General features: G+C 40.0%; 1 protein-coding gene across 3 annotated transcripts in view; it reads left to right on the top strand.

Moving 5' to 3' along the window:
- Positions 1–16,302, top strand: part of LOC124114830 (allene oxide synthase-lipoxygenase protein-like) — an 87,894-nt gene that overhangs the window by 57,748 nt on the left and 13,844 nt on the right. For all 3 annotated transcript variants that reach the window (XM_046475612.2, XM_048387297.1, XM_046475611.2), the window contains 6 exons: positions 2,512–2,556; positions 5,652–5,780; positions 8,255–8,352; positions 8,988–9,120; positions 10,038–10,133; positions 14,220–14,316. In XM_046475612.2, coding sequence (XP_046331568.2) covers positions 2,512–2,556; positions 5,652–5,780; positions 8,255–8,352; positions 8,988–9,120; positions 10,038–10,133; positions 14,220–14,316 — 598 coding nt within the window. The remainder of the gene's footprint in view (positions 1–2,511; positions 2,557–5,651; positions 5,781–8,254; positions 8,353–8,987; positions 9,121–10,037; positions 10,134–14,219; positions 14,317–16,302) is intronic.

The raw sequence follows: 16,302 nt of genomic DNA on the forward strand, positions 1-16,302 counted from the left end.
AAATGATCCTTTAGCTATAAACAGAACAGAGAAAAATAATACATAATCTTGTTTGGTTGTTAAAAATAGCGAAACAAACCTTTAATGTTGGTTAATACATTGTTATATCGGCTCTACCTGTCTACATGTAGACACAGGCCATCTACACTCATACTGCAGCCAGAACACAGTTGTGTGGAGAGAAGGCAGTTGAAGGTAGAGGGGCTGTAAATCTCTGTAATAAGCTGTGGACAGGACTGCCATGCAATGAAGTGTTTGCATTGAAGTCTTGTTCAGCAGAACAGTATCCTGTGACACAATCTGCGACCCCTTACATTTCTGGGGGTTCTGTTTGTGTGAGCAGCTCCGACTAAATGACAGGCATGTGTAGCTGCCGGATGTTGGGGGTCGCTGATTGTCTGTGTTCTGACTGATATTTCATATTGTGCATGTTTGCCTAACACCGTTCAGTAGGTCAACAGTTTTATCAGTGGTTTGATCTATTGCTGTGTTAAAGGGGTGTTGTGGTGTCAGTGTAGGGAGTAATACAATGTCCAGTCAGTGGTTTGATCTATTGCTGTGTTAAAGGGGTGTTGTGGTGTCAGTATAGGGAGTAATACAATGTCCAGTCAGTGGTTTGATCTATTGCTGTGTTAAAGGGGTGTTGTGGTGTTAGTGTAGGGAGTAATACAATGTCCAGTCAGTGGTTTGATCTATTGCTGAGTTAAAGGGGTGTTGTGGTGTGAGTGTAGGGAGTAATACAATGTCAAGTCAGTGGTTTGATCTATTGCTGTGTTAAAGGGGTGTTGTGGTGTCAGTGTGGGGAGTAATACAATGTCAAGTCAGTGGTTTGATCTATTGCTGAGTTAAAGGGGTGTTGTGGTGTCAGTGTAGGGAGTAATACAATGTCAAGTCAGTGGTTTGATCTATTGCTGTGTTAAAGGGGTGTTGTGGTGTCAGTGTAGGGAGTAATACAATGTCCAGTCAGTGGTTTGATCTATTGCTGTGTTAAAGGGGTGTTGTGGTGTCAGTGTAGGGAGTAATACAATGTCAAGTCAGTGGTTTGATCTATTGCTGTGTTAAAGGGGTGTTGTGGTGTCAGTGTGGGGAGTAATACAATGTCCAGTCAGTGGTTTGATCTATTGCTGAGTTAAAGGGGTGTTGTGGTGTCAGTGTAGGGAGTAATACAATATCAAGTCAGTGGTTTGATCTATTGCTGTGTTAAAGGGGTGTTGTGGTGTCAGTGTAGGGAGTAATACAATGTCAAGTCAGTGGTTTGATCTATGCTGTGTTAAAGGGGTGTTGTGGTGTCAGTGTAGGGAGTAATACAATGTCAAGTCAGTGGTTTGATCTATTGCTGTGTTAAAGGGGTGTTGTGGTGTCAGTGTAGGGAGTAATACAATGTCAAGTCAGTGGTTTGATCTATGCTGTGTTAAAGGGGTGTTGTGGTGTCAGCGTAGGGAGTAAGACAATGTCAATTCAGTGGTTTGATCTATTGCTGTGTTAAAGGGGTGTTGTGGTGTCAGTGTAGGGAGTAATACAATGTCCAGTCAGTGGCTTGATCTATTGCTGTGTTAGAGGGGTGTTGTGGTGTCAGTGTAGGGAGTAATACAATGTCAAGTCAGTGGTTTGATCTATTGCTGTGTTAAAGGGGTGTTGTGGTGTCAGTGTAGGGAGTAATACAATGTCAAGTCAGTGGTTTGATCTATTGCTGTGTTAAAGGGGTGTTGTGGTGTCAGTGTAGGGAGTAATACAATGTCAAGTCAGTGGTTTGATCTATGCTGTGTTAAAGGGGTGTTGTGGTGTCAGCGTAGGGAGTAAGACAATGTCAAGTCAGTGGTTTGATCTATTGCTGTGTTAAAGGGGTGTTGTGGTGTCAGTGTAGGGAGTAATACAATGTCCAGTCAGTGGCTTGATCTATTGCTGTGTTAGAGGGGTGTTGTGGTGTCAGTGTAGGGAGTAATACAATGTCAAGTCAGTGGTTTGATCTATTGCTGTGTTAAAGGGGTGTTGTGGTGTCAGTGTAGGGAGTAATACAATGTCAAGTCAGTGGTTTGATCTATGCTGTGTTAAAGGGGTGTTGTGGTGTCAGTGTAGGGAGTAATACAATGTCAAGTCAGTGGTTTGATCTATTGCTGTGTTAAAGGGGTGTTGTGGTGTCAGTGTAGGGAGTAATACAATGTCAAGTCAGTGGTTTGATCTATTGCTGTGTTAAAGGGGTGTTGTGGTGTCAGTGTAGGGAGTAATACAATGTCAAGTCAGTGGTTTGATCTATTGCTGTGTTAAAGGGGTGTTGTGGTGTCAGTGTAGGGAGTAATACAATGTCAAGACAGTGGTTTGATCTATTGCTGTGTTAAAGGGGTGTTGTGGTGTCAGTGTAGGGAGTAATACAATGTCTATTCAGTGGTTTGATCTAGCATTGTGTTAAAGGGGCCTCGTCAGCTCAGTGTAGGGAGTTAATATATTTAAACTGTTGTCTTTGATTTCAAATGTTTGCATGAGATACTAAATATTTACTTTTTATCTTTTCAGATAAAGTTGATGCCTCCAGATGAACAGTTTTCCTTTGAATACAAGGTGAGATTGTCCGGCTGTGCAGTAATACATACAAAACTGAAACCATTCGGGAACATTGGATTAGATACAATAAGATACAAGATCGCCCACCCACCCATCATTTCCTCACACACTCAAAGAATTATGAAAAATTCATCATAAGAATCTATACACCCGATATTGTAGAGAGGGTTTTATGCCAAGACAGAATTTTTTTCAGTCCTTGCTCCAAGATCTATCATTTTTTCTCTGAATTGAAAAGCCAATATGTCAAGCAAATCATTTTGTTTATTTTGTAAAACCTCTAGTTTAAAGAACAAATTGTTTGAAAAATCGTCCCCAACCACTCGTCTACACTACAGACTGTCCGAAATAACTGCCTGCCCGCCTGCCCGCCTGCCCGCCTGCCCGCGGCTGGTAACTTTTCTGGCTGCATTAAATATTCCTTCACCTACATGACTGTCTGGCAGATAATTTTAAGACTGCTTACATTTTCAGTTTGTTTTATAACTCCTTGTAGATTCTAAAGTAATTGATTGCATTATTTCAACTGAATTGAATCAAGATGCGATTTGTCTCTTATTTTTTGCATGTTTTCAATATTTATAATGTCTGAATGCGGGCAGGTAACTTTGAAGATGGGCAGGCAACTCGTATGGGTCACCTCCCCGACTGTCTTCTTTGGTTTCAAAATATTTCCAACACTGCTCTACAGGCCCTTTGCAGTTGTCCATGAGTTCATCGTTAGGCAACTGGAGTTGACCTCCCTGTGATACAGTTGCCATGTTATCAGTGCACCCTGGCTGCAGGAAACGCGTCTATGTCCACATTGTCTGGGTGTCAGATAACAGGCAGACACTCAGAGAGCATTGTTGCCATGCCCTGGTGTCTCAGGCGGAGTGTCGGCTGATTCAATACAACTTCCTGCTGTACATATCATGCAGACACATTAACCAGATAAACAGTTTGTGATGGAGATCAGGGGGAATGATAATTATTGTGCATGTGCAACAATAAACATCTCCTTTTTATGTATTAATTCAGAAATCATTTCTGGGATTGAAATGTAATGTGAGGTGAGGTGAGGTGAAATTGAGTTTAACGTCGCGTCCAAGATTATTGCACTTATATAGCGACGTGCATGCACGTGTATGTGTGTGTGTGGCTGCTTGTACTAGTCCGGACTGATGCCGATTTATAGTGCTAGCTCACTGAGATACCATGCCGCAGTTTAACATGAATACCCCACTCAGACACAGTATACTGACTCCGAGCCGACCAGTCCTTGTTTTAGCCCCTTAATGCCGAGCGCCAGACAGGGTAACAACAAGTACAATCTTTTAACGTCTTTTTGTATGACGCGGCCCGGGATCGAACCCTGGACCTTCCGCTCTCCGGGCGGACGCTCTACCACAAGACCACGGAGGCGGTCTGAAATGTAATGAGAAATGGAGGTAGTTTGTGAATCATACTGTGCACGAAGTGTGTTCATAGGGTCATGAATTTCAATGTGTTTATCCCATTTTGGTGTCCAAAAGTATATTGATTACCAGCTGCATATCATAAAGAATACTAGGTACATAAAGGTACTGGAGCATTGTAGGATCTCAGATGCCCGTGATTGTCGGCCTGTGGAGAATTATCATTTGCCTGTTCAGATTTGTACAGGCGGTAAATTAGCTGGCATGTTGTTGACAGCAGTGTAAGGTTGCACGCACAATTTCTTATGAATACATACTTGACAAGTAACAATAACATGTTTGTGGTCCAGCCATGTGATAACACAGGATGGGACAGGCTTGCTGTCTTGAATGGCAGTGCAGTCTCATTCATGTGGAGAGGGTAGTTTGAGATTTGTCACTTGTAAGTTGGAAATTTCTTTTTCATTCTATATGTATAAAAGTAAATGTCTTGTCAAAACATAGCAACTGTGTTACATTCCTGGGATTTAGAAGATGACCTATGCCAGTACCCATGACAAACTAAGGTATTTGGTCTGTCTCACCTGACAAGGGTACATTTCAGCTGTCACGTTTTATCTGGTAACGAGAGAAGCAAGACTAGGCTAAATAGCAAGCACAGTAACCTGACAGTAAGCAACTGTGGTCCTGTGCACAGCCCACAGGAAGATCAGGTGGAGTGTTCGTGGAGTCCTTGGATGGGTGTCTGTGTTTGACAGCCTGGCTCCCGAGAGTCTCTCAGGGCTCCGGTCCTGCCCCACACTGAAACACAACTTGTAGCACACAGACAGGTGGTGTTACCTTCGGCAAGGTGCTTTGTTTGAAATAGACTCACCAGTCAATGAGTGCCTGGTTGGATGAGGTCGCCCTTATGTAATGTGACTGTTTAAACCTTCTAGTCACTCACGAGCAGTTTGGGTTGTATACTCCTCAGGAAGCTGAGAATGAAAGCACACTGATCCATTGACCGGGGTAATGATAATGTAGTGGCATGAACATTCACTTGCTGACTGGACTTTGACGTATTATAAATGCACTTATTAAGATCTCTTCAGCTCCAAATCTATGGACATATAATTTTATTTTTTTTATTATTGAACTATACATTTATATATACCGCAGGTGACTAGTATCTGCTCAAATACGGTTTTATTTGATGCCCGACCAGTGGATCCGTTCGCATTCCACTTATCATTCTCAACTCCCTGGGGAGTATACAACCCAAGCTGCCTATGTGCGCTAGAGGGTTTTTACATCCACCTCACATATCGGGTACCCATTCCCTGCTGGGTGAACAGAGGCACAGGTTAACTAAGTCACTTGCCCAGGGTGACACCACAAGTTTTGACACTAGTGTTACGGGTGTATGTCGTATTCGTGTTTCCCTCATCTGGTCATCTACCGTCAGACGAGTGGGTTTTGAGTGCACAGGGTGTATGTACTGCACACTAGGGGTAGTGACATCAATGTAAAGACCTGTAAACATTGTTGGTCCCAAGGCTGAATAACAACCCGGTCACTGGCGGGATACGATCTCAGCACCTGGCGCTTGCTCAAAAAGCATGGCGCTTTTTTTCCACTTGCCCACTCCACCCCCAAATAGATGTCATTTGTTGTTTTTTCTTTGTTATGAAATATATTTGTCATTTATTGCAGTGGGACATTTTGACAACCAAAGTCCAGCTGATTGCGACAAGCAAGATTGTTTCCCTGTCTGCAGGAGAATGGGACAGCCTCACAGCTCTCACGAACGTCTACACCAAAAAAATATTCCATACACCAGCAGTAAGTGTACATGTGTTGCACTAATACTGAAGTATCAGATACTACAGTAATCTAGACTTGCCAAATATTATAGACTTATATGGTCTGTATTGGATATATTTGTTTCAGGGTCTGTATGACAGACTAGGGCCCTTGTTGTAACTCGTTATAAATAACAAGTTAGGCGTCCTTGATTCCAATGCTTCAGCTACAATCCAAGATATTGTTTTAATATGGAATCAGGGTATGAATTATCTCCATGTAAATTTCTATCCAATTTGTAATTATCCCCCCATCATATAATGCGGGGGGATATAGTGATCAGCCAGTCTGTCTGTCCGTCCATCCGTCAGTCCGTAATCATTTCCATTTCCGGAGCAGAACTCGAAAACCATTCAGTGTATTTGATTGAAACTTGGCAAATCTATCAGTCACATACTGAAGTAGTGCCTTTTGATATTTTGGGATTTTTCGAATTTTTATTTTTTAAAATTTTTATGGAAAGAAGTTGACATAGACTCCATTGGGGATGGGGTTCATTTCCGGGCAGAATTCGAAAACCATTCAGCACATTTGATTGAAACTTGAAAGATGTATCAGTCACATGCTGAAGTGGTGCCTTTTGCTATTTTGTAATTTTAGAAAAAATTAATTTTGCTATTTGGGAATGTTTCAAAATTTCATTTTTCCGTGTATCCATTGACACAAGTTAGACTTGGCTGAAATGGAGGTAGGTGTAGTTTCTGGAGCAGCACTTAAAAACTGTTCAACAGTGTTGAATCAAACTTGGAACATGTTTTATTCAGGGGTTGAAGTGGTGCCTTTACTATTTAAGATTTAGATATTTTATTCCTGTTTCCATGGCAAGAAGTTTGACTTTGACTACATCTTTAAAACTAATAGGTATTCTTCCATGAAACCATGCACACATATGACCAGTTTGTCATCTGGTGCCTTTTGCTATTAAGGGATTGTTAGAATTTATATTTTTTCCGTTTCCCTGGCAACAAGTTTGACTTTTACTGTTCATGTTGGTGTGTACCTGACATAGAAATACAAAGTTCCCAATCCCAATTCCATGGTATTGTTTTGATAGCTCAATAACTACTCTAGTACACTGACAGACAGATCAGATAGAAATTCTTCAATAAGTGGACCTAACAGGCAGATAATTTGTTCTTTAGAATTTGTAGGGGCCGGGGGGATTTGTTATCTTCTGATGACTCTTGTTTTAGAATTGACTTGATGGTGTCTGTAAAAAGACAAGTATCATATTGTAAGCTAACTGTTGTGATTGATTGATATTGAGGGTAGCGTATCATGACACAAGCGTATCGTGACGCAACTGTGTCGTGACACATGTTAATCCTAGGTGTACATGATGTAAGTCTCTACTGTTGTGTAGAATAGGTCTTCAGCAACCCATGCTTACCGTGAGAAGCGACTATGCTTGTCATTAGAGGCGACTAACGGGATCGGGTGGTCAGGCTCGCAGTCTTGGCTGATGCATTTCATCATATCCCAATTGTGTGGATCGATGCCCATGATGTCAATCACTGGAATGTCTGGTCTAGACTCGATTAGTTCCAGACTGCCGTCATATAGGTGGAATATTGCTGAGTGCGGCCTTAAACAACAAACAAACAAAATACTGTTGTGTAGAGGGTATCGTGTATGTAACATCTAGGGGCTCTCTGCAGTGTTTCTTTGCTTGTATAGGGGGCTGACCGATGGAGCAATGACATCTACTGTTGTGTAGAGGGTATTGTGTATGTAAGGTCTAGGGACTGTCTCCAGTGTTTCTTTGCTTGTACAGGGGGCTGACCGATGGAGCAATGACGTCTACTGTTGTGTAGAGGGTATCGTGTATGTAACGTCTAGGGGGTCTCTGCAGTGTTTCTTTGCTTGTACAGGGGGCTGACCGATGGAGCAATGACGTCTACTGTTGTGTAGAGGGTATCGTGTATGTAACATATAGGGGCTCTCTGCAGTGTTTCTTTGCTTGTACAGGGGGCTGACCGATGGAGCAATGACGTCTACTGTTGTGTAGAGGGTATCGTGTATGTAACGTCTAGGGGCTCTCTTCAGTGTTTCTTTGCTTGTACAAGGGGCTGACCGATGGAGCAATGACGTCTACTGTTGTGTAGAGGGTATCGTGTATGTAACGTCTAGGGGCTCTCTGCAGTGTTTCTTTGCTTGTACAGGGGGCTGACCGATGGAGCAATGACGTCTACTGTTGTGTAGAGGGTATCGTGTATGTAACGTCTAGGGGCTCTCTTCAGTGTTTCTTTGCTTGTACAAGGGGCTGACCGATGGAGCAATGACGTCTACTGTTGTGTAGAGGGTATCGTGTATGTAACGTCTAGGGGCTCTCTTCAGTGTTTCTTTGCTTGTACAGGGGGCTGACCGATGGAGCAATGACGTCTACTGTTGTGTAGAGGGTATCGTGTATGTAACATATAGGGGCTCTCTGCAGTGTTTCTTTGCTTTTACAGGGGGCTGACCGATGGAGCAATGACATCTACTTTGGTCATCAGAGGATCGCCAGTCTCAATCACTCGCTCATCAAGTTGTGTAAAAGCATTCCAGACAAGTAAGTTTAACCTTTTAAAAAATCCAAGACCAAACAAGTAGCATAATCATCTAAAAACACATGATTAGAACATAAGAACAGGAGTTAAGTCCCAAGGGACACAAAATTACATTTCATCTTGGTCGTTAATTAATATAATCTAGAGCACATGATAAGTTATTTTCGTATTTTTATCCCCCATGTATTTTGCAATATAGAAGAAAACAAAAAAGAGTGTTTGATTAAAAGTATGCTTTTTTATAAAGTATTTTCTGTGTGTGTTTTTAATGAAAGGATTTATGTCAGGGGTTCTGTTTTTGAAAATAAACCTAAAATCAACCCTGACAGGGTTTTGAATTTGTTGTTTTGCATTCTGACTTTTTGATTATTGGCCTAAAACAATAGTAAAACAAGTAATTTAATTGATCTGGCCTAGTGAAGAGAAATCATTGAAATCTTTAAAAAGCACATGAGTATGTTCTTGAATTTGGGGCATTTTTTATTTTCTCAACCCTACTGATCATTACATATAATTTTCAGAAAAATTTAAATTTTAATAATGTAGAGATAATGAATTGAGAACACATTATTTTTTTAGATTTCTCATGATTTAGCATGGCTCTTCTGATGTAAATGTTAACGTTCATCTCTTCCAGATTAGCTGTAGATGATGAAATGCTCAAGCCATTGATGGAAGGAGAGACGATAGAAACAGCACTCCGCAAGAAACGCTTATTTATCTGTGATTATGAAATTTTGAAGGATCTTCCTCATCGACCAAACTTGGTAGTAAGTATTTAACATTCACAAAGCAACATAGGAGTGAATGAGTTGGGTTTAGTAAAACACGTTATTGTGAGAGAGTGAAAATAATTTATTATAATAGATACTCATGGAAAATCAGGTCTAAAACAGGTTCTCATGACAGTTTGAAGCAGAATAGATTACCATGATAGTTTGAAATGAAACAGAACAGGTTCTCATGACAGTTTGAAGCAGAACAGGTTGTCGTGAATGTTCTGAAGCAAAACAGGTTGTCAATGACCGTTTGAAGCAGAACAGGGTAGCATGATAGTTTGAAGCAAAACAGGTTCTCATGACAGTTTGAAGCAAAACAGGTTGTCATGACAGTTTGAAGCAGAACAGGTTGTCATGACAGTTTGAAGCAGAACAGGTCACTATGGCAGTTTGAGGCAGAACAGGTTTTTATGACAATCGGATATAAAAGTTGACATTTAGGTTACGAAAATATATGATGAATATACAAATACATAATTCTATAACATTTGATGACATTTTTCAGTTCTTTTAGCAATACATGTATTTGCGTTTATTGCATTAGAAAGTTAAAGTCTCTATTGTGTCATCTTGCCTATTGTTCAATATTAATAGTCAGGGATTTGTACGCTGTATGTGCCACTTGATGTCAATTAAGTGTTCTCTCCAGGGTATATTTGTCTGGCAGAGTTGAATGTCATATTGTTTGTGTACATAATGGCTCGCAGCAGCTGAACCGCTGGGGGATAAGAGTAATCCAGGAATACATCTCCTTGTGACAGTGAATTTATTGTTGATTAATTTGTTTTCATTTGCTGCTTTTTTTTATTTCCTTATGCTTTGAAGTGTTGTATGACTAAGAGTGGGCTGGGTCAGAGATGTCGTTTAGTGATGAGTCCGCTCTTGACAATACTATATTCTACTTGCAGCTGTGTGCTCCCATTGGCCTGTTCTTCATCAACAGCAACAAACGTCTCGTTCCCATAGCTATACAACTGTTCCAGCAACCGGCACCAGACAATCCTGTAAGTTGACAAAGTGCCTTTGTAGGAGAACAGATACCGAATTCAGACATTGACGGCTTCAATATTTATTTCTTTATTTGAATAGTGTAGACCATTGGCCATGATATGAAACAAATACAACAAATGTGACCACTTCGAACTTTGATTAAACTAAATAGCATCGCTATACTGCTGGCACTTCTGAGATTATTTTGGGGCAAATCTGAGACTTTACCATGGCCATTGGTTCCTGGAAGCTATGGGTGGCAGCCATGAGCTGCGATTGAAGCGCCTGAGACCATTCAAGCCCTCTCTTTAAAAAAAGATGTGATGAAAAGATGTGAAAATATAATGAAATGTGTGATAGCAACAACAATTACGGATTTGTTATGATAAAACTGTCAAGGCAGTGTTACAGTTTACAGGGTGGTCCAGTAGGCAATGCATGCACTTGTCCGACAGGTATGGTTTGATTCCAAAATGTGGAGCCTATTCTTGTTGCTACAGCCAGCATTAAAACTAACATGTGGGTTCATTCAATGGAATGTTGCACTAGTTGACATTGGAACTGCCCCACCATGACTTGACTCTGTGAGTTACAAGAAATGGAAACAGACATTTCAGTGTAAAAATGAAAGATAAATTGAAGAGAAATAGTAACCCCAGCATGTATGTCGAGTATATATTCAGAGATAACAGAAACTAACATGAACAGTGGCTTCTGGTGTGAATTCCGCTCTCTAAGGTTCCAGTATTGAAACTGACCAAACCTTACACACCTGTCATTTGACGGATAACTGTGATAACCTTGTGATTGTGGTTTCGCTTTCTTGGAATCATGTAAAATAAATACAGTTTACCTACTGCAGCTGATTCACAGTTTAATAAAAAACATAAAAACAAATCATTTAAGGTCAGAATTTATTGACAATGTCGTTAAAAAAATAAATTACTTAACATCTGTTTTTATCCCGATGCAGTGGTAGATATTTATGAGTTACGTTCTTCAACAATTACACTTAAACAGCCATTTTGATGAGTTGCTGTTTTAATTATGGGCATTTTCACATGTTTTTTCCTCCATCCAGGAATAGGGACTGGGTTATATCTACATCTGCATAGTGGCCGATTCCCAAACTAGAATTAAACATTTCCAGATTCATGTTGTTAATGTCGTAACTAATGTTGAGGCTTTATGGAGGGGACTTGTATTTGACAAATAACAGGACCAATATAGACGAACAGGCTTTAATGCTTAGTTTAACATTATTGCATTCATGCAGTGTTAAAATTCAATTTTAAAATACCACTGAATTTAGGAAAAAAGGAACTTTAAAGATCCCAATTTGAAAGAAAAGAATGATTTTTCCCAAGTTGCCTGCCATGGGCACTTTGTTTAAAAGCCTATATAAATCCTTGAGGGATTGGTGTCGGTGTGATTGTTAATGTGAGTTGATGGTGTTTTAACAGGGTTATGTACATACACAAGTGAAGTTGCAGGGTGTACAGACAGGTATGATACAAGTAATGGACTGACTGTGTTATCAATGCGACATACCTGTGCGATATACCTGTGCGATATACTTGGTATCAACATCTGATATATATGCAAATGAGGTCACCAAACAGGAAATACTTTTAATAGATGCCATATATTGATACATTGTATGCATACTTGCTTGATAACCTGTAATCTATGTTCCCATATAGTTTAGATAAGGGTTTGTCAATGTGTGTTTGCTTTTGTACACAAACAAGGATAGAAATCATATCGCACTATACAATACTCTAGGGAGTTAACTCAGGCATTGCAGTTTCTAAAGTGCCTTGAACCTCAATTATTTATTAGTCATTAAATGATTATGAATGTTTGTGTTTCCATATTGTAAATATCATGTGGTAGGAATAAAAAAAAAAAAATTGTGTTATTAATGATATAAAACAATCTCTATTTATCATTATAAGTCGTGAAGATAATTTTGGGAAAAAATATATTATTTACGATATGGAAACAGTTGGCTAATAGTCTATTTATGATGTTACAAGTCAACTCATGAATATAATTTTTCTGGAAATGAACTGGTGACACCTCTCCCACCTTACTGGCCGATTTGCATAACCAACTGGCGAAACAGAGAGTTATATTTCATTTTGAGCTATTAGAAACAGGTATCTAAGCTGTTGTAACTGTGACACCAGACATTTTCTGTTATGTTCTGTGACCATTGTGCACTTGAGGTGTTGCAGAACTGTTGACATAGTGGTGTATAATTTGCAGTTGTTATGCCTAGGTCAGCGATATAACCCAATATTACACCACACCCTCTAATTGTTTGTTCGGCATTCTCAAATATATAAATCATGTCGTGTATTCCAGGAACTGTGCTTGATAAAACTGTTAGGGTGAATGGCCTGCATTCTAGGTGAAAATGTCTTAAGTCTGCCTTTTCAAGTTTGATGCCTTTCAGTGTTGAAATACAGCAGACACAGCAATATGAAAGAATCGGATGTTCTTTAACTTTTTTTGAGTAGGATATATTTAGGATTATACTGATGGTTAGTAAAAACAGACCTGTAGCATAAGAATGGTATTAAACACAGAGTGAGTGAGTGAGCTGGGTTTAATGCCACTTTCAACAATATTCCAGTTATATCATGGTGTGCCAGCTTGATGTGGGAGGAAAGACCGAAGTGATGCAGGTGTCAGACATTTACCAGTTTGGTGAACCCAGGAATACTGTATGGTTCTTACAAACCTTGTAACTTACTTGGGGCAAACTGATTGAAAACAGAAGAAATATAGAATATAGTGGTTTTTAATTCAATGTGGCAAAAATATAGATATTTTGTCAGGTATTAGTACCATTTTGATAACCATTAATCTGCTTTATAAATGAGCCAATACATACAAACACTTTAACAGAGCAGTATTTAATACACATACTTTATTAACAAAATAGGATACAGCACTTATTAATCTAATAAAAAAATAAAAAATAATAGTGTTAATTTAATAGGTAATATAGGATGAGAATATCATTTCATTCTGCAAAACTATAGAAAAAAGTATATGAAATAAGCAGAGAAATTTGACATGAGTTGTGTTATTTTTGGCCATAATTGGAATCAAAACATTGTTACAACTAAGTATCAATAGAAACATTTCTTTTTCCTTTAAATTTGAATGAAGGTAATAACCTTATATGGCCATTACCCAAACAGAAGCATCCGTCAGGTATGACACTTGTTTTTTAATCAATGAAGATGTGACGTTGACAGTACTGAATAGAGGTCATGGTTACAGGTGTAAGGGTTAATGTCACCTAGCATAATAGACTGACTGCCACTGTGTAGATTGATATTATATTAACCCCCCATCAGCTGGATGGGGATCATAACGCCTTCATTGAAATCTCTTCCATCAGACACTTTTATTGGTATGTGACTTTGATCTGGGCAATCATAGACAGTATGTACCGACATGAAAGGCCTCTATGGTGGTTGGTGACAATAGTTTTACTTCTTCAATTGCCTGCCTTGCCCCATGGTGCAGTTCCTCCTCATTCAGCCGGTACAAGCTCTATTGGGGTTTGTGGATACAGGCCAGTGGTTCTGAGTTATAAGGGAGATATCTGGTTATTCACCAGAGTAAGATATATGTAAATTTGTTGCTTTTTAAAGAAAATGTGGATTTTATTTGATTCTTTCTTGTCATGTTGGATAGATGTAGAGTAAGAAATGCCATGTTTCTTTATGTAATGTTGAGGTATTATTAATAGATGCTTGCCAGAACTGTCAAAGTTGATTAACTCTTGAATAATAAGTTTGAATATATCCTCCATGGTCGCGCGCCAAAGTCCAATGATCTGACCAGGAATGCCATCCGGGCAGAGTGGAGTGTCCCTTTAAGAAACTGAAGCTGTGAAGTAACGTCAGCCTTGATGCCAAGGTTGGGGTCATCCTCTGGCGTAGACGGTCCGCTAGGTATTTGCTGGGAAATTCAAGTTTTTGTGAACTTGTTGAAAAAGTTGCTGGTAGCATAACCATGAGAACTTCAATTAGTTTCATTAAGTATATATTTTACAGGAGCATGTTGTCTGTTTGTAGGTATTCCTCCCCACAGACCCCCCCAACACATGGGCATTTGTTAAGATGTGGTACAACAACAGCGATGCAATGTATCATCAGTCTCTCACCCATCTAGGTAAGTCATCGGTCTCACCCATCTAGGTAAGTCATCGGTCTCACCCATCTAGGTAAGTCATCTGTCTCACCCATCTAGATAAGTCATCGGTCTCACCCATCTAGGTAAGTCATTGGTCTCACCCATCTAGGTAAGTCATCGGTCTCACCCATCTAGGTAAGTCATCGGTCTCACCCATCTAGGTAAGTCATTGGTCTCACCCATCTAGGTAAGTCATCGGTCTCACCCATCTAGGTAAGTCATCTGTCTCACCCATCTAGGTAAGTCATCAGTCTCACCCATCTAGGTAAGTCATCTGTCTCACCCATCTAGGTAAGTCATCTGTCTCACCCATCACGGTAAGTCATCTGTCTCACCCATCATGGTAAGTCATCAGTCCCACCTATCTAGGTAAGTCATCGGCCTCACCCATCTTGGTAAGTCATCAGTCTCACCCATCTTGGTAATTCATCAGTCTCACCCATCCAGGTAATTCATCAGTCTCACCCATCTAGGTAAGTCATCAGTCTCACCCATCTAGTGTTTGGGCCTAGACAATAGTGCCAGAGACCATTTATGCCTTTTATTGGTTCTGCTGAAGCATAGTTTTCTAAATGCAGGCTGGTGTTCTTGGTGCTGTCTCGGACTGCCTGGTTGTGTTTAGTTATGTGTTGTGATGGTTCTTCTGAAGCATTGTTCTCTTGATGAATACTGGTGTTCGTGGTGCAGGCTTGGACTGCCTGATAGTGTGTGTCTATGCATCGGAAACATTTGTCAGGAACAGGGAAGGACATGTATCTACTGCAGAGACTATTGCATGAGAAGGTTTCTGGCATGTTTCCACTTCCTAGCATGTTGCAACAAGGAAGCTGTGGACAGACAATGAAGGAAACCCATTTCTTGTGACTATCAAACGTACCCAGCACATCCGCTTCTGTGAAACTAGGATGTCGTGTCATATGTTCAGAGAGTTCATTACTGTTTTTGTTAAGTGGTTTTCTGGAGGGTTTCACATTGTCCAAACCATCTTCAATAATCCAGGGTATAATATATCTATTCTTTTTACCAAAGTACCCAGGTTGGATCTGTTACCATAGAAATGTGAAATCTCAATCTCTTTTTGCAACTCCCAGATTTTCTCTCTCACATTGGTGTAATTTAAATGGATGGATAATTTTAATGGGTGTCATTTGCATTGGACTCCAAACAAAGCCATGTTAGTGAATGGTGCTGGGTATTTATCGACATGCAATGGAGCAATGATACACTGAATAAACGGGGATGTGTCAGAATTGGCTGTATGACCTTCGGTTGCAATAGCTACGAATCTGACGATGATCATGGCTTAGCATTTGGAATAATTGAGCCTGGGAGATATTTCCCTTGTTGTGTCAACTGTTTCATTGTAATTCCTTTATATGAATTTCATCAATATATATAAAGTTCATAGAATTTTCAGCACATGCTCAACGTTATGCCCTTTACAAACTTTGGTTAATGTCCCTTGGAACCAATCCTAGCCATTATTGATCCTGGAGCCAGAGTATCGCGGCCAGCATGACTTGTTAATAGGTTTTGCTCTGGACATGCATTGTAAAGGCATTCTAACTCTAATTTGAACCCAGTTGACATTAATCAGTCTTGCAGTTGTTTTATTTTATTCAAATACAACAACAACTCCAGGAATCCACAATTCCCAGGGCCCATTAAGCACGGTCAATACATTAAGCTGTTAAAATTTTGATCATTGACAGGATATTTGTTGGCATTGATTTCTGATGCGTTGAAGTTGTGTCTATTCAAAAATTAATCATTTTGGGGCATGGCATATCTGAAGTGTACGTGACTGAGCGAGAGTGTATCATTGATGGCTGGGTGTTTTCAGGTGGGCCGGGTTGTAACGGAAGGTAGCCGTAATGCTGTTCATGTGTATTGAGCAGGGATGGTGGGGAGTATTGACAGGCGGTTATTGTCCTGAGGGTATTGTCACCTTAATTTGATCAACGA

The sequence above is a fragment of the Haliotis rufescens genome, unplaced genomic scaffold, assembly GCF_023055435.1.
Source record: "Haliotis rufescens isolate VD_foot unplaced genomic scaffold, xgHalRufe1.0.p SCAF_7, whole genome shotgun sequence".
NCBI classification, from domain to species: Eukaryota; Metazoa; Mollusca; class Gastropoda; order Lepetellida; family Haliotidae; genus Haliotis; species Haliotis rufescens.